Consider the following 26,644-nt stretch of genomic DNA (forward strand, 5'->3'; position numbering starts at 1 on the left):
GCCCGCTCCCTGTGCGTAAGATCCGGCCCAGGGGAAAGAGATGAATGTTAAATTCAAAGATGGCGGCGGAGGGAGGAGGGAAGGAGATGAACGAAATTAAAACTCAGTTCACAACTCGGGAAGGTGTCTACAAGCTCCTCACTCACTCCGAATACAGCCGTCCCAACAGGGTGCCTTTCAACTCACAGGGCTCCAACCCAGTCAAGGTCTCTTTCGTTAACGTCAACGATCAGTCGGGAAACGGCGACAGGATCTGTTTCAATGTGGGCCGTGAGCTCTACTTCTACATCTACAAAGGCGTTAGAAAGGTAGCGCGTCAACCCGGGATACGGCATGTTGAAAAGCTTCATTTCTGGCCTAGCTGTTGCTGAAATATGGACTTTTGTGGGCTTTATTAAATAACTCTGACAGGTGCTTGACTTTCAAATTAGCAGGCAGCTTGTTAGCTTGAAGCTAATCTGAAGCTAGCCAACGTAATTTAGCTAACGTTAGCAGCAGCTACTCCCGAGGCCAGGGGCTAAATTCCGTCCACAGTCCGGAAATCTGTTTTGGTTTTAGTTGGATGGTATATAAGTGGGATTTGATAACGATCAGTCGGTTAAAGTGGAGCTTTTGATTTAAGTTATCAGGGTTAGCATTTCTGGTATAGTTTGTAGTGACAGTGACAGTTCTTGCGTTGACACCAGGTTGACACCCATAACACCTGTCGACGACTTTTGTCATGTGTCGACAAATCAAAAATAATGTCGATTCAGTTTTAGGACAGTCATTCAGCTAGCAGGCTAAGCGTTGCAGTCAGCCTCTGACTAATGGCACTGACTCAGCTTTTAGCTCGGGGATGTGTCTCATGGAACTAGGCTGACTTTCTCTGCTTGTAGGGGAATGCTAACGTTAGCTAGTTAATGTAGCTGTGACTGTTATTGTTGAGCGTACAGTGTGGTAGTAATCTGTATTTGTTAGGGTTAAACATCTCTGGAAGCTCTGTATGGTGATGGTTTCACCTGACAAATACTGCTAGTTGTTAAACAGAAGGTGGAGGACTAGTGGAAATAACATAATTGTTCACTTTCAGTATTTTAACATAGTTTATTATTATTATTATATTACAATACTAACAATCTCAAAGCAGTCCTGTATTTTGTCAATAACCTTACATCAAGTGGTTTAGCTAACAGCTGACTTGACATCACAGATTGACAGGAATCAGCTGATTTCTAATTTGTGTCGAAAAGGAATGTGTCATGGCCTTTTTTAAATTATTCACAGTGACATGTGCTTGTCATGTGCTTGTCATGTGTGCCATTATTTCACTGTAAATCAGCATTTAGCTGAAGGCTAAACTACCAGAAGTTGGAACAATCACAGATTGTTGTACAGCTGCAACAGATACATTTAGGCAAAAAATAGTAAGATGTATGAACAATGTATAAATAAGCAGCTTTTTTTTTCTTCCTGTAATGTATATCCATAACCTTCAAAGTATTCCTTAGCACTGTTGACATGGCATGTTTGTGTACCCTTTTTGCTGATAATGTGAATAATCAAAGCACTTTCTAAAAGCATTGACATTTGTTTAGGTGAGAGAGAAACACTCGTGTCACATCCATCAGTAATGGAATATGATGACTCAGTGGTTTTCGAATGTTCCACTCTTCCACCTAGTGTGCAATGTAAATCATTAACAAATAAAACTGGTTGTGTGCAGTATATGCCCAAGGTGTTTTGTTCATTGCAGTAGAATAATGTTTCCTGATATTAATAACAAAGTGTACATCATACAGTGTGATTGCTAACATCTATCCAAATACAGAGAACAGTTAATCAGTGACCAAACAAGTTCAGTTTGACCTTTTTTAAAATGGATGAGTTCAGATGTCATTTATCTTAAACTTGGTTGCAGGAACCTTTTATCGAACAAGAATGTAATCAAATGTACTGGGTTAAAATAATTAACTTTGTCCCTTCAGTTCCTTTTTAAAATTCTATTTTCTGTGTTTGAGATGAAGCACAGGAAGAAAAAGTATAAATCCAAACTTTTCTCCACTGGTATGTTTTCTGACAGTTTGACAACAATAGCCTTTGTCATGCAACAAAGCCCATAGACTAATTTGAGATGGTTTTCAAAGTTACTGCTCTAACTTCATGTCATGCACACTTTCTTTCTTCAGGCTGCTGACCTGAGCAAGCCCATAGACAAGCGCATCTACAAGGGAACGCAGCCTACCTGTCATGACTTCAACCACCTCACAGCCACAGCAGAGAGTGTGTCCTTGCTGGTGGGTTTCTCAGCAGGACAGGTACAGCTTATTGACCCCATCAAGAAGGAGACAAGCAAGCTCTTCAATGAAGAGGTAAGCATCTGATGGACAGAGGTTACATTATTTAGAGTTGTGTGGAAAAAATCTTCCCTAAATAGATGAACAAAAAGTATCCTTGAAGTACACTCTTCAGTCTTCCTATGATAATTTATTGTTGTGAATGACAAAAAGTGTAATATGTTCAAAGATTTCCCAAAGCTTTTATGTACTGTTTTTATTACTTTTTGTATTTTCTGTTCCCCACAATTGTCACACTTTCAACATGTTTGATTGATTGCTGATACTGTGCTGACATGATTTGCTTTCCTCTCCCCTTCTCCCTTCTCTTTTCCCCCCCGTCTGCCTCTCAAACTCAACCATCGCTCCCTCCTGTCAGAGACTAATAGACAAGACCAGAGTAACATGCGTGAAGTGGGTGCCAGGCTCTGAGAGCCTGTTTCTGGTCTCTCATTCCAGTGGGAATATGTATCTATACAATGTGGAGCATACTTGTGGCACCACGGCACCACACTATCAGGTGCTTAAACAGGGAGAGAACTACTCTGTACACACATGTAAGAGTAAATCCACGCGGAACCCTCTCCTTAAATGGGCAGTGGGGGAGGGGGCTCTGAATGAGTTTGCCTTCTCTCCGGATGGGAAGTTCCTAGGCTGTGTTAGCCAAGACGGCTTCCTACGAGTCTTCAACTTTGATGCGGTGGAGCTTCATGGCACCATGAAGAGCTACTTTGGTGGCTTGTTGTGTGTGTGCTGGAGCCCTGATGGAAAGTACATAGTTGCAGGCGGAGAGGACGATTTAGTGACTGTGTGGTCGTTTTTGGACTGCAGAGTCATCGCCCGAGGTCATGGGCACAAGTCGTGGGTCAGTGTGGTGGCGTTTGACCATTACACCACCAGCGTGGAAGAGAGTGACCCGATGGAGTTCAGTGGCAGCGATGAGGACTTCCAGGATCAGATGATCCACTTCGGACGAGACCGGGCCAACAGTACGCAGTCTCGACTCTCCAAGCGCAACTCGACGGACAGCCGGCCTGTTAGCGTCACGTACCGGTTTGGCTCAGTGGGCCAGGACACTCAGCTGTGCCTATGGGACCTCACTGAGGACATCCTTTTCCCCCATCTTCCACTCTCACGGACACGGACACACACTAACGTGATGAATGCTACCAGCCCCCCTGCGGGTGCTCCAATAATCGCTAACGCCTCTAGTAACACTACTAATGGAAACAACAGTGGTGCCAATACTCCTGGCATTAACTCCCTCTCCACTACATTACCACGCTCCAACAGCCTACCCCATTCAGCCGGCACCACCACCACAACAACAACAACAACGACGACGACAAACAACACCAACAAAGCCAGCAGTGGTGGCGGCGGCATCGGGAGTGGTATAATGGACAGTGCCATTGCTACAGGTGTGAGTAAGTTTGCCACGCTGTCACTCCATGATCGGAAGGAACGCCACCACGAGAAGGACCACAAACGCAACCACAGCATGGGCCACATCAGCAGCAAGAGCAGCGACAAGCTCAACCTGCTCACAAAAACCAAAACAGACCCTGCTAAGACTCTGGGCACTCTGCTGTGCCCGCGCATGGAGGATGTGCCCCTCCTCGAGCCCCTCATCTGTAAAAAGATAGCACACGAGAGACTGACTGTACTCATATTTTTAGAGGACTGTTTAGTGACTGCTTGTCAGGAAGGATTTATTTGCACATGGGCGAGGCCAGGCAAAGTGGTAAGTTCTTTTTAATCTAGGAAATGTGGGGAAATTTGAAATGTCTTTCAATCATAAGCTGTGCTAAAATCGGTTGGTGGGCTATAATAAAAAAAATCAAGACAAAACAAATACATTTTCTGATAAAAGTATGGACATTTGGAAATACCATTTTTATCTTTTATAGTCAGATTGTCACTCTGCAGGCAGGCAAGTAACATATCACTTTTTAAAAATGTAAATCTGCTTTCCAATTTAAAAACCTATTACGTTTCAGATATAACCACTGCTATGGAAATATTAGTCTGGTTATATAATGCATTCTGATTTGCTGTGTAGACCTGTGAGGGGACTTGAATCCATATGAAGTGTGTTCATTGGTTCATCCTAATCATCCCACAACGCAAAGCAGCATAGCCAAGAACTTATCTGCATACACGCTCGCATTTTAGCTTTATGCAAATGGCTTTGTATGCGCCAAAAGAATCTCTGCAGTGCCTCGCATGCTTACAGCTTAATGTGTATACACCATTGTATACTTCCCTGTTGTCTGTGTTTTTGAGAGGCCTTGCCAGAAAAAGGCACATGACGGTATGGATCTGGAACGTACACACGGCTAGTTTGTCCATTTAGATCTACATTAACAGGCGCCATGAAATGTCTAATAAGTAAAAACAAGAACATTAGTGTCCTGTGAAAATTGAACAAATTTGATCCCGGAAAACATTGGTAGAAGTTATACATTCTGAATAATACTATGTTATAAAAGTATGATACTTAACAGTTTGGCAAGCTTGCCCTGTGTAAATTAAAAGGACAACAATTTCCTTGAAGGTCAGATCAAGGAGGTTTAAAAAAAAAAAAAAAAAAGCCTTTGGAAATTGACCTGGTCATTTATATAAGAAGCAAACCTGTTAAAGACACCGTTAGTTTTGCACTGTATACTCTTCTCCACTTTGACTGCTGCACACAGGCTTTGAGTTAAATGCAGGGGACTGGGATATGGAAGGAAGAAGCTAGAGGATCACTTTTATTGAGCTATTTGTTGCTTGATTTTTGCTTCAGTATGTGAACTTTCCCAATGCAAATCTCCTTGTTTTCCTTTTTCCAGGGTTTATTGTCATCCCAAAACCAAGCCAGCTCTCCCAGTGGAACAGTAGTATAGCCACAATATTTCTGCTGCTAAAGAACCCTGCAACCCAGTCTGATGCTGCTCTTCACCCTGCAAGCATTGCAAGTTTTCCTTTTCTTTTAAACCCCTTCGCTCCCCCCCCCCCCCCCCCTGATTTTGTTAATGGCTTTTTCTATTTTTTTATTTTATCACCCACTTGACCTAGTGGAGGAATGAAGCAAGAAAAGGTGTGGTGGTGCAATTGTGGACTTGATGCGTTCATGTACTATTGTTCTCTAGAGTTTTAACACATTTTATTTAGATTTAAAAAGAATCTTTCTTTCATGTCAAATGTCATCAGACTGTCCCCTCTGGCTCTGAGAGATGCAAACCAGATAATTATGGCTTTAGATTAAAGTGATAGTTTATTTAATTTTCATAATGGACCTTTTTTTTTTTTAAACCTTTTACTGTAGCCCAATCCCTACTCAGGGTTACAAGAACCAGACATTTGGATGAACTATCCTTTTACGACCAAGTGCGGGAGCATCCGAAAATGTTGCATCCATCCACATTGACCCATCCCTTCTGTCTTTTCTCAAGTAGAATCTTCCCATCAAGGACTTTGCACTGATTTTGTTGTTTATTTTTATAACTACTCTAATGGAACAAAAGAGAAGGGCCGAGGACTGCCTTGTCGAACTCGGCGTGAACGTCCTCAGTCTTGAAATCTGAATCTATAAAGTTGGATGCTGCAATCATAGTCTTTTTAAAGAAAACAAATTATTTGCACTTAAATTAGTTTAGTAGAAGAAGATGGCTTTACTTTTTTGGGTGTGCTCACAGATGGCTAATAACAGTAGGTGAAGAAAAATCATAAAAAAGAACTATTAAAACCTTTCTATCTATTTAGCATTTATTTTAATATTATTTCAGATTCAAAACTGCTCTGTATCATAATATGTATATTGTAATTAATTGATTTGTTGGGGGCCTAATCAAACTACCATTATTCCAGTGGAAATTTTCTCATTGATAGTTATATTTCTAAAGCCTAAAGTATACATATTAATAATATTAAAATAATCTTGAATACATTGTTTTCTGTTCCTTTTTTGTTCACCCACGTGTGCTGTGTTTACACAACAAAACTGTAATGTTTGAAAATTGTTTTTATTGTCAAAATGCCCAAGCAGCTGTCAGGTCTGGAAGTCTCTGAAGCTGAGACGAGTGAATCTCAGAATGACTTGATGCGAGCTCGCCTTACGCCTCATTCACAGAATATCACTGTGAATGAAACATGGAGTTTAAATCCTCCGTTTTGTTTTTTAAGAAATGTCCCAAAAGCCACATGAATAATTTAGGAAAAGGAACTTCCAACAAGGATTCTTGCCTTTTTCACACCACTGCAGTATTCATGTACTTGTATATGTGTGTATGATAACCAGCTATTGATAATGCTAAGAAGATTTCAACGAACTAACTTTAGGCTAGCTGTGAAGCAAATATATTTTTGAAGTTGATTAGAAGTTTACATTTCCCACTTTCTTATATATATTATTAAAAAAAAAGATTCTCACCATTTTTTTTCTCTTAACATTTTTGATTGAGTTGTAAACTAAGACAATTAGGTATATATTGTGGTTTAATGACGACATACAAATGACGGCAAACTTCTTTACTCTGGTTATACATCACAATAACCAACAAAGTGCAGACTGAGTCCCAGTCCATTGTACTGAGCTCACAGCTCTAAATAACATGTTTTTAGCCACACTGCTTCAGTGAAGGTTCTGGCTGAGCTACATTCTAAACTAAACTGCAAAAAAATTCTGAACTTTCTTAAGTCCATATAAAATACAGATGTCTTCACATACATAGGTGATGCAAAGGGCGAATAGTTTGTTTTCAGTTGTTCCAAGTCTGCTTTGTGGCCCACAGCGGGCTTTTATTTACATTACAGTTTTGATTAAGTGATGTGCCTTTTAATATACAATACTGTTGCTAAGGATAAATGTGAAGCACTTAAAGTGAATGGTTTTCCCTTTAACCTTTTGCACAGGAAGACTGTTGCCCTAACATCAGTTAATTCGGAGGAGTTTATTCATAGCTATTAAGAAAGAGACACTCACAAGTATACAGTGCCTATAAAAAAGGTATTCAACCCTGCGCTTGGAGTTTTTCCTATTTATTGCTTTACCACTTTGAATCACAGCTGATTAATAAGTCACTGTAGTGTTTGATCAAAGTCCTGGCACAAATTCTAGAACTCTGGACATTAACATACTGCAGCGTAGTTTTCAAATGTTCCCATATTCTATCCGAGGATCTGGTCAAATCTTTCAAACAGCAAGCGGTCTATGTTTTTCAAATTGCTTAGCTTGTGTAATAAGATCATAAGAAAAAATATGTTTTAACACTTGTAAACATGTAACCACTTACCAGTTCAGGTAACACTGAGGTCATGACAAAACGACAGTATTGACCTCTAATATTGTTTGTGAAGATATCACACTGAACTTCTTAGAGTGGGGGTTGAACGCTTTAATGTAGCTATCCTAGCTGCTATGACGACAGGCTTGGCGGTCTTTGTTGCATTGTCTTGTGAAACATGTTTGTTTTCTTTCCAGATTTCAACATCAGGCCTGTCCAAACATTGTCCTCTCAACGATGTGTTTGACAGTACTGATCCGTCCTGTTTAAAGAGGCAAATTTGAATAAAACGTTGGAAGTGTTTTGGCTCTCAGCAGCCTCCATGTTTCCTATCCAGAGGTGGAATGCAGTAGGTCTTGAAAGCAGCATGATGCGACTCATCCCTGGGCTGTGGAGAAAGGAAATGTAGCGTGAATGCCAAATAAAACTGAAAGAACTACCAAGGTACATTAAATTACTGTAATGTAAAAAGCCTGATATCTGTGCAGCACTCCTGTGTTTACCTTGGACAACCTTGTCTGGCACTTTTTAGATGGGATGGTTGGCAGTGTGCCTCTGTGGGTGACGGTAAACGCAGGCAGAGTGGAGACAGGGAAAGGCATCTGTGGTCCTGGTACTACCATGTTGAGCTTGGGCAGCTCTGCAGGGTAATGAGGGATGTTCCGTCGGATGAGAGGCTCTGCTACATGCTTCATGTTGTGCTGGAGAGGGTGGAAGTATCGCATGAAAACAAAGCAGTTGTATTCATATTTCTGACAACTTACTTTAGTTGAAATCAATCGACAAATGCATAATTTTTCATTAACTGGTCAATTTTGGCTTTCCTCTTGGCTATTTTGCTTACATAACATGGTCTTTATTTTTAGAAAAGTAGAGAAGGAAACATCCAAATCCACATTTTACTGTATATATATATATATTTTTTTTAATTACAGGTTTGCCATTTGCTTTCAGAATCAATTGAAGAGTCTCTCCCTAAACTCTGACTTACGCTTATTAAAGGGGTTTGCCTTGTGTGTCTTCCCCTCAGCTGTTTGCCAAGTCTGGTTGGACGCCAGATGTGATCTAAGGAGTTGTACGTCCCACCACTGTCTAGTTCATCCATAGTCCCAGAAACTCTGTGAAGCGTCTCGGCTTTCTTCTCTGCCAGCCTGGGGAAAACATTGAGCAAGGGAGACTTCTATTACATTTAAAAGTATTTTGTCTCCGATTTGAAATGTTCTCATCTTAAGGTGATGAAATAATTCTAATTTGCATGGTTTACCTGATTTCCCTAAAGTATGTGTGCCGCAGGGCTGTTTCTGCAGTGATGCGTTCATCAGAGTCATAGGCGAGCATCTGATAGAGAAGTGACAGAGCTGGAGCCGGGCGGTGAGGGAGTAACCGTGAGATACCGCTGCCTTTTTTAGGAGGGAAGTTGAATTGCATAGTTCGAGACCTGCCAGAAATTAAGAAAGCATGATAAGCCTTTGTTTATTAAGCAAATCAAGGTGTGTATCTGCACCTACTGTAACAATGACACACACCCTTCAAATGACATATTTAAAGAGGAACACCTACTGCTTTAACTTCTGGAGGATACTTTCTTCCGGTGTCCCCAACACGTCATGGATCTTGGCAACCTGGTCCAACTCATTGGTTCCAGGGAAGAGAGGATTCAAGCTGAAACACGCAAGTACCTGACTGTCACAACCAAACTATTTACATAGCATTTGTTTGATATTTGTTTATGCTAGTGGCTGCAGACAAGCTCAATCTATTAGAATGTGAAAAACTAAAGGCAGACATTGATAACATTGTCATGTATAATCTTATGAGTGTTCCTATTCTGTCTTTTTGACTCACAAACTGTTGTCCTATTTAGGTATTAGAAAAATGCCCTTCCCCTGCAGTGATACCTCATGATCTCATAGAAGACACAACCAGCGCTCCACATGTCCATCTTCAAGCCGTAGTAGCCGTCAGTGAGGAGGCACTCTGGGGCTCTGTACCAGCGTGTGGAGATGTACTCGGTGTGGGGGGGCTTGGAGTAAACACTGCGACACGAGCCAAAGTCGCCAAGCTTCAGACCATTTTGCTGCAATTGTACAAAGATTTTTTTATGATAAAAACATAGAATACCTCTGCTATGTTTAAGTAAAGCAAATTGTTATAAAACTGTATCTTACTTTGATGAGAATGTTTTCTGGCTTTACATCTCTGTGAAATATCCCACAGCTTGGGAAAAAAAGGAAGATGGGAAAAACAATTTAAAAACAGTTACTAGCGTTTTAATTAACAACATTACATGAACTGAAGCTTTTTCATAACTACCTGTGTATATGTTCAAGTGACTTGCAAAGCTGGTACATGTAGTTCTTTATTGTATTGTCAGGCAGTGGCATTTTTCTCCCTGTAAGGAATTAATAACATATGAGCCAAAAATCCATACATAGTTTACAGAAACACTTGTGTTCAACTTCAAGTTTCCATTTTGCGATTTTTTATATGCTCCTACTTGCAGACATACCTTGAATTAACTCATAGATGTTCATCTCCATCAGCTCACAAATCAAAGACACAGTTCCAGTTTCTTTGTCACTGAAAAATAGCATTAGATGAATATGGCATGCAGCATGAAATACGCCTGAGGCAATACACTAACACAATCTACACCACTTAGTATACTCACAAAATCAGCTCATGTAGCTGGATGATGTTTGCATGTGGGCTCAGTCTCTTCATTGCCTGGACTTCCCGCAGGTTATTGGCCTGCTCCAGACTTGATGACAGTGAAGATATGGCATATAAGTGTACATATATACAGTAAATTGCTGTTATTTGTGTACTAAAATTACATATGTGCTGTTTATTGGCATTGTAACACACAAGAGGATAGAAACAATTTAAAAGGCACAGTTTGTGATAACAGCCAACTCACATTTCAAGATGTCTATTGTTACCTCATAGTACAAGGTCAAAGACGGATAAGCTGACATCTAAAAGAATACTTAAGGTGAAGGGGTTGTCAAGCTGATGACTCCAGTTACAAGTGTCCATACACAACAGGGTATTGTTAAAGGACACCTTTTTGTTGCAGAGTACATACCTGTTAATTGTCTGCTTCATGGTTTTACATGCGTAGAACTTCCCATCTTTCAGGCTCTGAGTTTTCACCACCTCGGAAAATGTCCCCTCCCCGATTTTCTTGATTGTTTTGTAGCCTGAAAGACAATATAAATAAGAATAGGGACTATTAAAGAAAACATTGTCTTTATATTCTACATTATATTTATGGGAAAATGTGTTTATTTTGACTAATCCTCTAATCACTTCAGAAGCACATTAAATGAAGGGTCATTCTGTCAAAAAATAATTAGATAGACACAAGACAGTCTAGAAGTATGCAGATATATTCCTTAAGTAAAAATAGCAGTACAAATACACTGTTACAAGTAAAAGTATTGCATTCAAAAATAATTTGTCAAGCACAGGTACAACATTATAAATATTTACTTAAAGGACAACATGTGGAAATATAAAGTAGCATAAAATTGATAGATCTAAAAGTACCTGAGCATAATGTATTCAGTTACAACCTAACAATACACAACTTGCAACAACTAATCATGTGCAGCTCAGTTATCATATGTCTGCTAAAGCCCCCGGTTACATTGAACTAAATTCAAACAAAACCAAAACATCTGAATCTGATGTTCAGTTGAAGGTAGCAGTTATACTGGCTTATGTTCCCTAAACAATTGAAAGATCATAATCATTATTGTTTAAAGATGATTGTCCCTCAAACAAGCTAACTAAACGCAAACTAATTGAACTGTACAACAACTGGAAAAAAACCCCGCAATTCAGTCATTGACCTTTGACCATTGAAAGGTAAGGTCAGGTATCTAAAACATCACATCCACAGTGGTCAACATTTTCGGAAACATCTACTGAAACAAAACTAAAAACTAAGCGTAAAACAGCAAAATAGGTTCTCTTTGTGAAGAGGACCCTTAACGACCTGTCATCACGCTGCTCAGCCGTTAGGTATCTCACCACTTACAATTCATTCCTTTGTGTCTTATCCGCCACATGTAAGTCGATTATCCCTAACATACGTATCCGGACAGAACATGTCAACGTAAAGGTTGAAAATTATTGTTTTCCTGCGCATCGCGGTGACAAAAGAACACGAAACTCGCATTGCGGGTATTAGCCTAGCCCCGCTAGCAAGCCCTGTTAGCTGACCGTCGCCTTGGTAACGGAGCACGCCTTCGCCCTCCACTCTGACCTGAGGAGGAAACTGGAAACGGTTTTCCTGTTTCTAGCGGTACCGTTTAAAATATCCAGAATTAAAGAAACAACACACTATATCCTGCCGAGCATGACAAAAAATACCAGTCGAGCTTTGTCTCGCTTCAGGCCCACTTTTTTAAACCACGGTGTTTATATATCAACCCTAATTCACCTCCTTACCTTTTTTCCAGAGATGGTTGGTGACCGTAACCCCGTGTATCTTCTGCTTAGACTGCGGGTTATTGTTCTGCAAGTCGACCACATTTCCCCAGTCGATGTTAGGTGGTGTTCTGCGTGCATTTCGAAGGCTTACCCTGTTTTTCAGGCCAATAAGCCAGTTTGAGTAGTGCATCATTAGAATTGCACTTTTATTGCTAAAGATCCTACCATTAGTTTTGTAATAACGAGTCCCTGCAAAAGCATCACAGGTCAACTGCATTCATGTCAAAGCATAACGTTACCAGGCACCAGTGCACCCGTACACAATCAATGCATTCTATTCTCCCTCGTCTACTGTGTGGGGGAAAAGGCGTGGACCTGCTTATTTTGATTTACCTCGGCTTCCGTAGAAACTTGTCATTTGTGCGCATGTTCAGTAGTCCCCCTGCATGTTTTCCTTGCTGATGTTGCAATAGACATGTGAATTTCTCAGTGTTTACATTTATTTTCTCTAATTGTAGTCAACTTCTCGGTCACCATGAAGACGAGATTCACCACCATGGATATCAGGGCAGTTATTGCCGAGATCAATGCTAAGTACGTGATATGTGTTATTGCCAGTAGCCAGGTGGCTAAGCTAACTATCGCTCATTTGGGTGTTGCTGCTAATGCTGACGAACCATTCATTTGTTTTTGCTTCATTCATTCACAGCTACATTGGCATGAGAGTAAACAACGTCTACGACATCGACAACAAGACGTATCTTATCCGACTGCAAAAGTAAGGAAAACTTGCCTCCAAAAGTTTCAATCCTGTTTCATGTAGCTACTAGCTTTAGAGTAGCAATGCCAAGAAAGCAAATACACTATTGCAAATACAATATCTGTTCTAAATTGTGATTATATTTACATTACAAGTATGCAGTGGTGGCAGTGGCCTTTTCACTGAAATTATATAAGCTCACTTCACTATACGTTTTGTATGAACATTCCTATATCTGTCAGCTGGCAAGAAAATGTATAAAGGTGCAATACTGCAATACACAAAAAACCTTGTGGAGTAGAAGTATACAGTATTATGTTCCTCAAAAGTACAGAACCTGCTAAATATACATTCTCATATTCCACCTTTCAGTCAGTATGTATAGGCTAACTCAGTGTGTCATTTTTTTCTCAGGCCTGACTTCAAAGCTATTATCCTGATTGAGTCTGGGACTCGTATTCACTCCACAGACTTTGAATGGCCAAAGAACATGATGCCTTCAGGCTTTGCAATGAAAGTATGAACATCTTGTTGATTGAATAACACTGAACAACTTTTTTTATCATGACTGTATAGTCTTAATTGTATTTTAGGCTTTTATAATATTTTGTCAGTCAGATTTCACCAAGAATTCCATATACAGTATGTATCAGTATGTATCAGTAGTGATGGAACTGAGTATTTAAACATCGCTTTCTCTAGTGCCGAAAACACCTGAGGTCACGGCGGTTGACCCAGGTTAAGCAGCTCGGGATTGACAGGATTGTTGACCTCCAGTTTGGCTCAGACGAGGCTGCCTACCACCTGATTATTGAACTGTATGACAGGGTGAGAGAGTATTTTGAGATGCACATATTTAACGTTCGATCATAAACCCTCTAAACCTGAACCATGACCTGTTTTGTGTGTGCATTTAAATGTTGCTCTATTCATATCTATCTGCAGGGAAATGTCATTCTTGTAGACCATGAGTACACCATCCTGAACCTGCTGCGGTTTCGCACAGCGGAGGCAGAAGAGGATGTGAAGATTGCTGTAAGAGAGCGGTACCCTGTGGAGAACGCCCGACCCCCTGAACCGCTCATCAGTTTAGAACGGTAAGTGCTACAAGTGCTTGTTAAACTAAATGCGCATCCTTCAGAATTCAGTAAACATATTATTCTTATACTAGAGTGTTTCTCTCTTTTTTCTTACTTCATGCAGACTCACTGAAATCCTCAGCAAAGCAACTAATGGAGAGCAAGTGAAAAAGGTCCTGAACCCTCACCTTAGTAAGTAGACAGCCCCCAGTTTGAAATGTTTGACTTGAAACAGATACACTTGAGTTTATTTGTTTATCATGTATCAGAAAATCAACAGACTGAACCATGTTTGGTGTTCTTTCCTCACACACTTCTAGCTTATGGAGCCACTCTGATAGAACACAGTTTGATAGAGGCGGGACTGCTGGGCTCTGTCAAAATTGACAGCCAAGTTGATGCTGCCCAAGGTAAGTAGAGGTCACCATTATTCAGTTTTTCTGTAAGCACAGTATTTGATCTAAATGTTTTTTTCAGTTGCACCTAAAATCCTGGAAGCCCTGCAGACTGCAGAAACCTACATGGAGAAGACTGAGAACTTCAGTGGCAAAGTAAAGAGTCTTTCATAAACAGTATGTACTTATAAGGTCCTGGGGATGTTGTTATAGATGTGTTGTATTCCCAAACTCTGCTTTGTTTTGTTCAAGGGCTACATCATTCAAAAGAGTGAGAAGAAACCAAGCTTAACCCCAGGCAAACCCACTGAAGAACTGCTAACGTATGTGTGGTTTGCTGTAAACAATTATGTAATTACCGATTAATCTGCTGATTATGTCCTAGATACTTTTATATATTTTCGGTCTATGAGATGTCAGAAAATAGTGAAAAATTACAAAGTCAAAGGTCTTTGTTAGTCCAAAAACTAAAAGTAGCAGAGAAAAGAAGGAAATCTCCGCATTTTAAAAACTGAAGACAGTATTTTCTGCAATTTCTGCATGAAACAGTTAATTGATTATCAAAAAGGTTACTACGTTTTGCAGCTCTATTCAATACATGATATGTTACTTAAGCTACCTTTTTCCTTTTCATGATGTGTACTTACAGGTATGATGAATTCCACCCATTCCTCTTTGCCCAACATGCTAACAGCCCCTATTTGGAGTTTGATACTTTTGATAAGGTAAATAATGGCATAGCTTCTAATTTGGTTGAGTTTCGTGAGGCCTTGTTTAGAAAAAGACTATTAATCCTTTCTCCTTAACAATGTGAATTCACACCTTTGACAATTATTGGATCTTGATCTACTGTGATCCTCTCACTCAGGCAGTGGACGAGTTCTTTTCTAAGATGGAGAGTCAGAGGATTGACATGAAGGCCTTGCAGCAGGAGAAACAGGCCATGAAGAAGTTGGACAATGTTAAGAAGGACCATGTGCAGAGACTGGAGGCTTTGCACCAAGCTCAGGTCAGCATCACTGCAATCATTAATGTTGGTGTTGAGAAGAATGCAACAGTAATTCAATTTGACTTTGCTTCAAATATATCAAATCTTGTCTGGTGTGTTGCAGGAGGTGGACAGAGTAAAGGGTGAACTTGTGGAGATGAACCTGCCTGTGGTGGAGAGGGCGCTGCAGGTGGTGCGCAGTGCTCTGGCCAATCAGGTGGACTGGACTGAGATTGGGACTATCGTCAAAGACGCACAAGCTGCTGGAGACCCGGTCGCCTGCGCCATCAAGGACCTGAAGCTGAAGACCAACCATATCACCATGCTCTTAAAGTGAGACCATCTGAAATCCCACAAACTGATCTGCCTATTGTTAGACCATTATGTGCTTATATGTGTCTTTCCCCCTAGGAACCCCTATGTTTCTGAGGAAGACCAGGAAGAGGAAGAGAAAAAAGATGCGGTGGAGGAAAAAGGGAAGAAAAACAAAAATAAAGACAAAGGACAGAACAAGAAGTTGCAAGGGAACAAGCCCATGCTGGTGGATGTGGATCTTGGCCTATCTGCCTATGCCAATGCCAAAAAGTAGGTTCAAACATAATCCTTCGAACACAGAATTGAGCATTGTGTGTTGCTGTTTTCACAGCTGATGGACTTTGTCATCGTGTTTTTTAGGTACTATGACTTTAAACGCACTGCTGAAAAGAAGGAACATAAAACCATTGAAGCGGCAGGTAAGGTAAGAAAACTGTTTGATTCTACACTCAGGTTTTAGGCAAGAACCAGTCTTTGTTCATATGCAAAATAGGGATATATTGCAGTGTAAGTGTTAATGTGATGTATTTATGTCATTCAAGGCTATGAAATCTGCAGAGAAAAAAACACAGAAGACCCTGAAAGAGGTTCAGACTGTGACCACCATTCAGAAGGCCAGGAAAGTCTACTGGTAAGACACACATCACCATTTTTAATTCTACATATTCAGACTTTGATGCAGTATTTTTATATTTACATGACAAGCAGCAGAGTCTTTATTCCGTTAACTGATTCACTTCTTTTGGAAGGTTCGAGAAGTTCTTGTGGTTCATCAGCTCAGAGAATTATCTCATCATCGCAGGAAGAGATCAGCAGCAGAACGAGATTATTGTCAAGCGCTACCTCCGGGCAGGTAATGAATGAACTTCAACACACTCTTTCTTTTTAAGAAAATGATATTCCTTCCAAACAGATCTAGTTTATCCCCTCATGCATGCCTTTATTTTCTCAGGAGATATCTATGTTCATGCTGACCTCCATGGAGCAACTAGCTGTGTCATCAAAAACCCCTCAGGTAAGCCTTTGCTTTTGCATTCGCTATTTGACCTACAGTTTGTGAACATACTTAATTTTTCCACTCATTTTTGTGTGTCTCCGCCTCTCCATCTTGCTCCCTCAGGTATCCCCGTCCCCCCTCGTACCCTGACAGAAACTGGCACCATGTCTGTGTGCTACAGCGCTGCTTGGGATGCCAAAATCGTCACCAGTGCCTGGTGGGTTCATCATCATCAGGTGAGTCATCCATAGCAGGCCACTAAATATGCTAGCTTGTCATGTTTGTGTGTTATATCACATATAACAAATATAATACTAATATATGCAATTAATATGTATTTATTTAAATGTATTTCACAGTTCCTGTCAATTATAATTAGGCAAAATTATATAAGGAGTATTATTGTATGTATTTTACCGCATGCCATTATTTTAGTAAGTTAAATGATTAGAGCTGACGTTATAACAAAGTTATATATTGGCTGCTAACAAGCTAAGAGGTTTGCTGTTAACTTGTGTTAACATATTTAATGTTTAATCAATAGGGGCTAAAAAAGTCTACAAAGAGATCAATGCATTATATCACAGCATTTTAACAACTCTTATTTTCCAATGCACATCTATAAAATAACAAATATAAAACAGATACAGGGTGTTTTATCAGACAGGGGGAATCAAAAGAAAAAAGGATACATGCAGCAAATACACATAAACAATGGATTTGATATAGTCGACATGTTTGAATAATTTTTTATTTATAAGCTGTTTTATATCTATAATTTGTGTTCAGGTGTCGAAGACTGCTCCTACTGGAGAGTATCTGACCACTGGAAGTTTCATGATCAGAGGTATGACACTGAAATTAAATATGTACACATTTTGTAACGCAACACTATGCTGATGTCTAACAGAGGACCTAACATTTGACACGTTTCTCACCAGGAAAGAAAAACTTTCTGCCACCTTCTTACTTGATCATGGGATTTGGATTCCTCTTCAAGGTAAAATACTTTCATGAGCTCCGAGTACATGTTTAACTCTTTGTCTTCAAACGATTAAATGTCAGGCTTGTCTCTTTGCAGGTCGACGAAGACAGCGTGTCTCGGCACCGAGGGGAGAGAAAGGTGAAGACCATAGAGGAGGACATGGAGGACGTCTCATCCAGAGCTGCCGAGCTGTTAGAGGAGGGAGAGGAGCTGATAGGTAGAAGACACCAAATGATTCATTCTAATAACTGTATGCATAAACTATGATCAGGTTTTAAAGCTGATTATTTTTGCTTTTGCAGGTGATGACAGCAGTAATGAAGACCAGGGGGAGGAAAGAGCAGCAGGAGATGGAGAGGTGGACGAAAAGATTAAAAAGGCAGATGATGGTGCGAGTGAACTGGCCGCTGTTCCTGAGGAGGAAAACATGGAGGAAGGAGACGGAGACAGCGAGGAGGAGAAGGAGATGAAAACTGAGGAAAGTGAAGAATTCAGCTTTCCAGATACGACCATCTCCCTCTCTCACTTACAGCCCAGCAGGTAATGTTACCTTTACAATGCTAACACTGATCAAATGTAAAGGCCTCGACCAACTTCCAACATTCTTAAATCGTTCCAAATGACAATGAAAGTGTATCTCCTTATTTCTAGGAATACTCAGAACCCTGGCTTTAAAAAGGAAGTGACCACTCAGGTAATTTATTGCTATATATTACAACTGTTTTATGGAAGTAACATCATAAAGGAATTGATTAATTCTCTACAGGGGGAATTAGACTCACAGGTGACGAAACACGTGACTGCGAATCAGAAAAGGTAAATGAATGTAATTCAATATAACAACTTAGTTACCATGCACTTCTTCCTGTTCAGCACATACAACAGACTTAAGATGCCGTTAGCAACAGATAGTGTTTAGACCGGTGGCTGGTTTTTACCAAGTCATATACAGAGGGATGTATTGTATGTAGCCCTTAGAAATATTTCTGAACTGTCTTTGCTACTAGAGAAGACAAGAAGAAGAAGCAGAAACAGGAAGGTTGCGACACGGAGGAGAAGACTGAGATTCCATCTGCTGGCTCAGCAGTCGATCAGGGATCCAAAGGTGGAGGAGTTCCCTCCCTGCCGCAGCCCAAGAGAGGCCAAAAGGTAAGAGGAGTGAGATAAGATCAGATGTTCTGTTCTTAGGACCAGATCAATAACTGTCATATAACGTGAACAATATACAGTGCTTTAACGTTTTAGAATCGCTTCAAAGGAAAACTAGAACACACTCTAGTAAATTAACTAGGGATTAGGAGGCAAGCAACACTCATTATCTGTAGATAAAAGAAAGCTGTGATCAGAAATGCATCTGTGCAGTATCAAAATATTTTTATTTATGACATGAAATAATTGTCTGAAATGACAAAATAATGTAAAGGATACCAGTTGTTTAATGACTAAAGTAGTTTAAAGAAAGAACCGCTCTCTAACATTAATTCCCTGTGTTGTTTCTGTATTTCTTTCCTGTTGTCACCGCAGAACAAGTTAAAGAAGATCAAGGAGAAGTACAAAGACCAGGATGACGAGGACAGGGAGCTGATGATGCAGCTGCTCGGGGTGAGGATGAATCCAATATTGTATTACTCTGTATGTCACCTTAAATGGTAACATGTAATACTTCATTACACTTGACAGCTGTCGTGCACAGTCCTTGAGTCTGACTTAATAAATAAGTGTCTCTCTTCTGCAGTCAGCCGGTTCCCCTAAGGAGGAGAAGGATAAGGGGAAGAAAGGAAAGAAGGGGAAGGGGAAAGACGAAACTGTCAGGAAACCTCTCCCCCAGAAACCACCTCCCAAACCCCGTACTGTGGAGGCTGCAGTGAAAAAAACAGAGACGGGAGGAGAGCAGGGTGATGAGGAGAAACAACCCGGAGAGGAGGGAGGTGCTGCAGAACAGGAAGACAAGGTACGATGCACTACCAGGGTCCGAAATGTACTATTTGTGTTTTTTGTATAGAATTAGATACTGCTGTATGCACACATTATAAAACTTGCACAATGAAACGGAGTAAATAAACGTTGTTGTCCTGTCTTTCAGGAAGATGATTTGGACCAGGACAACCCCGGAGCAGAGGTGGGTTTATATTGTTAACCATGGTATATCTTCTTCAACAATTAAAAGAACGTTTTGGTGATGTTAATTCGGCATGATGCCTTTGAATCCACTATTCAGTTTGCTTTTATTTCAGTCTAACTTCAGTGTTTCTTTGTGCTGCCTCAGGAAGCGGAGACTCTGCTCACCTCTCTGTCGGGCCAGCCTCATCCTGAAGACGTGCTGCTGTTCGCGGTGCCAGTCTGTGCTCCATACACCGCCCTTACCAACTACAAGTATGTGCTCAGAACTTTTTTTGTGACAAAGTGAGGTTTGCAGGAGCTAAATGAGTCTGTTGTTTTCCACAGACACAAAGTTAAACTGACTCCAGGGGCCCAGAAGAAAGGAAAAGGTATGAATAGTGATCTATTCTAATCTTCGTAAAGCTTTCACAGTAGACTGTAAAGTAATAATTGCTTTTATTTATAATTGATTGTCTTTTTGTTCTTACCAGCTGCACGCACTGCAGTTCTCAGCTTCATGAAAGCCAGAGATGCCTCAACCAGAGAAAAAGACCTGCTGCGCAGTGTCAAGGTAATGTTTACTTATACATATATTACTCTTTTTTGGGACTGTTTTATAACATTTGTATGGCACACTATGATTATTGAAGTCATAAAATGTAAATTAAGCACTTTCAAGAGTCCCTTGGCATCTTCATTTTTTACTAATTTACCAACAATTTATAGAATAAAACCATTGGAAAAAATAATTGACAGCTTCATCTCGAAATTCATTTTTCTTGATGTTATGATTAAAACTGTGTCCCCTCCGTCTTCGTCCCGTTTTGCAGGATACTGATCTATCCAGGAACATGCCAGGCAAAGTGAAAGTGTCCGCTCCAAACCTGCTGGCTGCCAAGAAGAAATGAGAGGGGGCTGAACACAACCAGACGGGACTCTGACAACCTTATCTCCATTTCAAGAAGCATCACAGTACAGCTCTCCTGTTGAATATCAATCATTTTATTTTAATTATTGATTGTATTTGTTGACATACAATTTCTTCAAAATGAAAACATGTAAATTAACAAAGCGGAACAGAACACACCTTATGGTATGCGCTTATTCTGTGAGTATGAAGTAACAATATGCATTGTGTTGTACGATACAAAACATCAAGGGAACATTGTGCAAACCAGGCAAAATTCAAACAAAGCCCTACTGACATCAGGCGTTTTAGTGCAACTTGGCTCATCATCCAATACACTCGCAGTTTTTTAAGTTAAAATAAAATGCTACAGGGGCCACTCATGACAATTTTAAAAGCGTCTTTCGGAAAAAAGAACCCACCACACATTTCCTCACAAATATATAAATACCTCTCTATATATATATATAAATAAAAATTCACATTTCTGTGACTTCAGAGGAGATAGTCTTGCGTAACAAAGCACTAGTTTTAGGTCTGAGATCTTAAATTATCCAGGATTTAGAAAACCTCTATATTAAAGATCAGGCCAAACGTTAAAGCAACAGGCTTCCTCAATCTGCACTGTTAAAGCAAACCTGCTCCAGCCGGTCACCGCTGCGTTTAGTGTTAAGACATTAGTCAGTAAATCAGTTAAACTTCTGAGGAAGACCAGTGAAAATTAAAATTTTAAAAAGCGACTGGCGTTTGTGTAAGGACTGGAACTCTAGGGTTATCCTACAGGATGTCCTAACACATTATGGAGGAAAGGGAAGTCCTGCCCCTTTTCAAAACTAATTATGTTTCCAATAACACAATGGATTTTCTCACAGGGTTTCTTTCAGTGGTTTTCCTGAAAAGCATGAGGGGGATTTTCTGTCTATATTCTAAGCTTAGCAGGTAAATACTACTGCACTGGCACGCACAACACATTGTTTTACCAAAAAGACAAGTTATTTTTCAAGCATTAAACAATAAAACCTCACTGGAATCCTAAACACAGAAGCGCTGTCATAGTGTCAAGTTTGATCTTAATAAAAATGTAGTTTACAGTACAGAAGTAGCAATCAATTTATCTTAGAACATCGAGATGAAAACCACTTGTATTTTTACCTTTTCAGTTACCTCTCAGAGTAATAAAAGTATGCTTAGCAAAGAAATCAGATCAAAGAATAACCCAATTGTAATGCATGATCTCTACTCTCACTCACATTAGTGCGTCACTGGCACTGCTTCTCTTCTAAAGGTTTGTATGATGAACAGAAAAGGTAATGAACAGCTATGAGGATGGTCTGACAGCTTGAGTTTGCAAGAGTCTGGACCCTCTTCAGACCGTTTCCACAGCTGTTCACTATTGCTTGGAGATTCTTTTTTTAATTGGTTCACACACATTAAACTTATGCTTTAACAGGACTACCTGGTTTGACAATTACACTCATCCATACATACATGTATATTATCCAATCCTCTGGACTGGAGTTTCTCGTAGCCTAGGAGATTCCAGTGTGTCGACGCGTGACATCCTCTGTTTGAGGCTGTTCAGGAGGTGTTTAGGCAAGCAGTCCCAGTAATTAGACAATCGCTCCCTATGCTGCAGAATGGCCTCCATACAGAACCTAAAGAGCGGGAAAAGGCCATCATAAGTACAAAATAACAAAAGGATAACATTCTGGTGTTTATATATGGTTCACACTCACCGAACTAGTGATTTGGGCTGAACGTTCAGAACCAGTAACTCGTTGCTGTGAGCCTGTGGAGTAGGAAACAAAGTTTAGTAAAAAGGGACTTCAAAGAATGTAAAAACAAAAGTATGTGGACTAAATATTACTTACTGCTCTGTGATGAGACAAAAGGTTGTTGGCACACCCTCCAAACACAAACACCTCTCCATCAGGACCGGAGCATGCTGTGTGCCACAGCCTGAAATACATAGCACAATGTTCACTCACACTGAAAAACTTAATCTACAAAAATCTAAAAAGTGTTGAAAGTAATACGATAGAATTACCTCGGGCTCTCTGTGTAACTGTGTTTGAAAGGCTTCCATTCATTTTTGCTTACATAGTACAGCCAAGCATCACCTGAAAATACAGATAATAACTCTGAGACCAGCCATCATTTTGAGGTGACGAGGAAGTATTTGCTAGTGTCAAACTCACTCAGAGTCTCTCTCTCTGTGGTGAAACCTCCAAATAAGAAGATGTGGTCTGGTGACACCGGAGTGAAGGAGTGCCAGGACCGGCCCACAGGACCAGGCTGAGGAACGCTCCTGCGACAGGGGAGAACACAACAAAGAGTTATGTCAGTTTTGAATATCCACAACAGATGACCTGATATTAAGGTGTTTTTTAAACTATACTCTTTCCTCTTTGAGAAGAACAAACTTACATTTCATGCCACTCCCATGTGTCCAGGTCAATGTAGTACAGGTCATTTAGTCTGTAGTTCTATTATCCAAAGGAGATGGGCGTTAGAATTCATTATGTGATCGTAAACAGGTAGGTATGAGAAGAATTTACAACAAAGACCACACCCAACGCGAGACATTCTAGTTTAGATTTTCCTTACCTTGTATCGTCCCCCGAACACGTAGCCTCGGTTACCAACTGTGGCACAAGCATGAGCCGCTCTGGGAGATGGGGCGTTTCCCTACATCAGGCCATATCAACAGAGTAAAATTTAAAAATCAGTTATTACCACGTGAGGGTCTAAGAGTAGCAATAAAATAACAACTTCCTATTATGACAGGAAAATAGGGATAACGCTTCTTTTTTTTAAGGAGGAGGCTGTTTGAAGACAAATATTTGGTTTTGTTTGCTGTAGGCAGAGAGTTGAGTGTGTGATGACGTTGTGTGAGGTGATCTTGTTAGTCAGTGTTTACCCTGGTGTTGGGCTGGCTCCATGTTGATGTCTCAAGGTCCAGGATGTGGATGTGGTTGTTCCAGCCTCTTCCAGGGATGTTCCACTGCAGTAGCAAACCAAAAAACACATGTATTTAGAATATTATAAAACTGTGTCTTTACAAGGGAAGGAAAGAGCAGCTTTTAAAATATTTTATATTATATTAAATACGGTATATATTTGTTTACCACGAGTGAAGATGATTCATCATACTCAAAAGTCCCTTGCTGTGTTCCTTGCGGGGCGTAGCCGTAGCCCCCAAAGAATATGAGTCTGTGGAAACAATAGCAGACAAAAATCCCTTAAAGATCTCCACAAAGATAACAATCTGTGATTACTATTGCAAATTCATTATTTTGTATTTACCATTAATACTATGGTTAATCGTTTCACATGGCTGAAACTTGATAGCCACTTAACATAAAGATGTAGCTCATTTGTGCTAAAAGACTAGATTTAGTTTGATTACTAAATATACCACAATATTGGTTTTGATTGGTCTAACATGTTGGAATCTTATGGTTAATAAGATACAACCCTTTTATTATCAAACTATAGGATTTCTGTTTTCTCCTAAAATATAGTGAGATAGTAAAAAACTCCTAATCCAGTCACTACAATTTGACTGATTTTGAACATGTATTCAGATGTTGCATAAGCACAGAACACATTCATCTTAACAGCAACATCCAAGAGAAAAAAGGCAGTCATCACTAACCTGTTTTTCTGAACCCAGCACCCTAGCTTGTCTTTGCAGGATGGAGGGGGTCCTTTAAGATCACTCATTTCCTCCCAAACAAGCACGGGGGCTCTCAGGGGCAGGCAGTATATCTGCAAAGCACAGCACAAAATACAGGAGTTCTGAAACATAATCTCAGACAGCAGGCTGACCTGCTCGAGGGTCTTTTGATTTAAAACAAAATGACAGAGGACATTAACTAATGTAACACACAAACTATACCCTGTTAGTGTTCCCTCTGGCGTGATGACCTCCAAATAAGTAGAGGACTCCATCAACACACACCCCACAGCTGCCCGACCTGGACGTTTGCAGATTACCTCCGGCTGCATGCTTTGTCCTGTGAACATTTAGAGTTTTATGTTATTTATGGCCCATGACTATTGCATCAATATACATTTTAAATATAAAAGCAATTACCATACTCCTGACTCCATGTTGTATGTCCAGATCTCGTTTTTCGGCAGATACAAGTCAAAGAATCCATGGTTTTGAGCATTCTTGTACAGAGGGAGGATAAAATGATATTTATATAAATATGCTGTGTTTTTTTAGGATTTTTTTCCAGAGCTGTAGTGTAAGAGTATACATTTAGTCAAATAATTCACTTAAGTTCAACTTTGAGGTACTTGAACTTTACTAGATTATTATTTTTCATGGCACATTCTACTTCTACTTTCAAGGCAATAATGTAAACATATATATATTAATTCCTCTGCCACTGCATGTATCTAATAAAGCTCCTTACCTTGTATCCACCCCAAACATACATGATGTTTCTGTCAACCACTGCTATATGACCACTGCGCTCAGCTGGTGTATCCACCTCAAACGTTTCAGATACTTCAGTGTCCAAAGGCTGTTCCTCCTCCACCTCCTCCTCCTCCGCCTCCTCTTCCTCCTCCTCATCTTCTTCGTCCTCATCCATATCATCGTTTACCATCCAAGCAAACAGTCTCTCTTCTTCATCTCTGTCTGAGTCATTGTCATCCTCTCCAGCTGGCTGGTCTCCAATGTCTTCCTCCATCTCTGCCACTCTCTCTGCCATGTCAGTCTGTACTGTCTCCTGTCAGTGAGAAAGTGAGAAAGAGAAACATTTTAAGTAACTGCTGATAGGGTTTCTTTAATCAGCTGTTATTAATGTGAATCTGCAAAGTAACTAAAGATATTAAATACATGTAGTGGAGTAAAAGCACAGTGTTTACCTCTGATTTGTAGTGGGGTAGAAGTACAAGTAGCGAAACGTACTAATAAAATACTCAAGTAAAGTAGTCCCTCAAAATGGTACTGCAGTATCTGAACAATTGTAAACTCATTTTGGATCCACACCTTTTAATCCACTTTTGTCTCTTTCTTACTGATATTGTTTCAGACGATAGACCACCAGATAATGTTAGCTGGCAGCTCGTTAACTGCTGACCTACTGTGTTAGCTTAACTATTTAAGATACTAAAACATTGTTGGTGGTTAGCTTCGCTTCCAAATAAAAGAGGGGACGAACTATAGACCTAAATTATGATATATTTGATAAAAATGCCCAAAATGCCTGGCCACAATTGTAGCAAGCCCGAAACAGCTGTTCATCAGTTAAAACGGTTAGCCTGGGTAACAAAGCGTCTGTTAACTTGAACATACAAAACACTCCGACTATTCAGTGCAATAAACGCGCAAAAATGATATTGTTCACGTTGGTGTCGAAGCTAACCTATACATCATTAGTAGTTAGGGGTAAGAAATAAGCTCGCCAGCAGTTACCTTGTATTGTAAGATGTTTGTTTTTCTTGCAAATTCAAAAGAGGTACGCCATGTATTTGAGGTCATCACAAGCATTCTGGGGGCACGACCGGAAGTTATCGTCTTCTTTAAGACGCCATCTTGGTAAGGTCGGAATACATTTGTTTTAAAAACTGCTACCCATCTGTTTTTCTATCTGGTGGGCTTTATGGTTTTAACCTGTATCCGATATCGTACAAAAATGATAAACACTATGTACTATTAATTAATCCATGAAGAGAGTCTCGAAGAAATCGTAGTTTAAAAGATGTTGACAAGTGATTTTCAAAGTAAAGGTCTTTACTTTGTTAACCCCCGTAGTTAAGAAGATCATGTTTTGCCAAGCTGAAATATATATATATATATATTCTCCAGATTTTAGGTTCTGAAATGTTTTAGGGCAGGGAGTCCTTAATATAGAGATGATGTCAGCAGCTAATTCTATTAAAAAAAACGTTATTCGTTTTGTGAAAGACACAACACAATATACATTTACTAGACACATATTACAATATGTGCACCATTTTGACACAAAATTCCCATAAAACAGTGTGATTGACTCCAATTCAATTAGCAACTACATAAGAAAATAAATAAAACATGGATTCTGAATTTGTTATTAGAATGTTGGCCACAGACCCCAC

At 39.9% G+C, this 26,644-nt stretch overlaps 4 protein-coding genes across 8 annotated transcripts; 2 read left to right on the plus strand and 2 right to left on the minus strand.

Moving 5' to 3' along the window:
* The first annotated feature begins 12 nt into the window (after positions 1 to 12).
* On the plus strand, positions 13 to 9,755 carry wdr20a (WD repeat domain 20a). 2 transcript variants are annotated; one of them, XR_004570562.1, is made up of 6 exons: positions 13 to 308; positions 2,169 to 2,351; positions 2,695 to 4,059; positions 5,150 to 5,271; positions 7,780 to 8,026; positions 8,115 to 9,755. XR_004570562.1 is itself a non-coding variant. In XM_034231757.1 (4 exons), exons 1-4 carry the CDS (start codon positions 45 to 47, stop codon positions 5,201 to 5,203), a joined length of 1,866 nt encoding a protein of 621 aa, XP_034087648.1. In that variant the 5' UTR covers positions 13 to 44; the 3' UTR covers positions 5,204 to 6,246. The 2 variants fall into 2 exon arrangements, 1 of the variants encoding a protein (XP_034087648.1); XM_034231757.1 differs by lacking the exons at positions 7,780 to 8,026; positions 8,115 to 9,755 and having other exon boundaries at positions 5,150 to 6,246.
* LOC117556434 (MAPK/MAK/MRK overlapping kinase-like) lies at positions 6,813 to 12,391 on the minus strand. 2 transcript variants are annotated; one of them, XM_034231758.1, is made up of 12 exons: positions 12,041 to 12,391; positions 10,671 to 10,785; positions 10,254 to 10,343; positions 10,092 to 10,162; positions 9,896 to 9,974; positions 9,751 to 9,799; positions 9,481 to 9,659; positions 9,143 to 9,244; positions 8,847 to 9,020; positions 8,574 to 8,733; positions 8,086 to 8,283; positions 6,813 to 7,970 (listed from the first exon to the last, which is right to left on the minus strand). In XM_034231758.1, the coding sequence occupies exons 1-12, from the start codon at positions 12,297 to 12,299 to the stop codon at positions 7,893 to 7,895; spliced, it is 1,554 nt and encodes a 517-aa protein (XP_034087649.1). In that variant the 5' UTR covers positions 12,300 to 12,391; the 3' UTR covers positions 6,813 to 7,892. The 2 variants fall into 2 exon arrangements, with proteins under 2 accessions (XP_034087649.1, XP_034087650.1); XM_034231759.1 differs by lacking the exon at positions 12,041 to 12,391 and adding an exon at positions 11,628 to 11,800.
* Positions 12,392 to 12,423: 32 nt separating this feature from the next.
* LOC117556432 (nuclear export mediator factor NEMF-like) lies at positions 12,424 to 20,727 on the plus strand. Of its 2 annotated transcripts, XM_034231756.1 has the most exons (32): positions 12,424 to 12,616; positions 12,732 to 12,800; positions 13,197 to 13,299; positions 13,485 to 13,610; positions 13,728 to 13,879; positions 13,986 to 14,053; positions 14,182 to 14,271; positions 14,339 to 14,412; positions 14,509 to 14,579; positions 14,906 to 14,981; positions 15,125 to 15,265; positions 15,369 to 15,577; positions 15,656 to 15,829; positions 15,920 to 15,983; positions 16,102 to 16,190; positions 16,309 to 16,412; positions 16,512 to 16,574; positions 16,680 to 16,792; positions 17,346 to 17,403; positions 17,498 to 17,556; positions 17,638 to 17,758; positions 17,844 to 18,081; positions 18,193 to 18,235; positions 18,308 to 18,357; positions 18,549 to 18,690; positions 19,066 to 19,143; positions 19,277 to 19,492; positions 19,625 to 19,660; positions 19,808 to 19,914; positions 19,987 to 20,030; positions 20,133 to 20,212; positions 20,472 to 20,727. In XM_034231756.1, the coding sequence occupies exons 1-32, from the start codon at positions 12,558 to 12,560 to the stop codon at positions 20,547 to 20,549; spliced, it is 3,195 nt and encodes a 1,064-aa protein (XP_034087647.1). In that variant the 5' UTR covers positions 12,424 to 12,557; the 3' UTR covers positions 20,550 to 20,727. The 2 variants fall into 2 exon arrangements, with proteins under 2 accessions (XP_034087647.1, XP_034087646.1); XM_034231755.1 differs by having other exon boundaries at positions 18,193 to 18,357.
* On the minus strand, positions 20,626 to 26,061 carry klhdc2 (kelch domain containing 2). Of its 2 annotated transcripts, none has more exons than XM_034231760.1 (14): positions 25,983 to 26,061; positions 24,976 to 25,293; positions 24,648 to 24,727; positions 24,450 to 24,567; positions 24,207 to 24,319; positions 23,677 to 23,761; positions 23,469 to 23,552; positions 23,156 to 23,236; positions 22,976 to 23,034; positions 22,747 to 22,856; positions 22,596 to 22,668; positions 22,420 to 22,507; positions 22,285 to 22,337; positions 20,626 to 22,203 (listed from the first exon to the last, which is right to left on the minus strand). In XM_034231760.1, the coding sequence occupies exons 1-14, from the start codon at positions 26,055 to 26,057 to the stop codon at positions 22,044 to 22,046; spliced, it is 1,497 nt and encodes a 498-aa protein (XP_034087651.1). In that variant the 5' UTR covers positions 26,058 to 26,061; the 3' UTR covers positions 20,626 to 22,043. The 2 variants fall into 2 exon arrangements, with proteins under 2 accessions (XP_034087651.1, XP_034087652.1); XM_034231761.1 differs by lacking the exon at positions 25,983 to 26,061 and adding an exon at positions 25,433 to 25,960.
* Positions 26,062 to 26,644: the final 583 nt, after the last annotated feature.

Source organism: Gymnodraco acuticeps, unplaced genomic scaffold (assembly GCF_902827175.1).
Source record: "Gymnodraco acuticeps unplaced genomic scaffold, fGymAcu1.1, whole genome shotgun sequence".
Lineage (NCBI taxonomy): Eukaryota > Metazoa > Chordata > Actinopteri > Perciformes > Bathydraconidae > Gymnodraco > Gymnodraco acuticeps.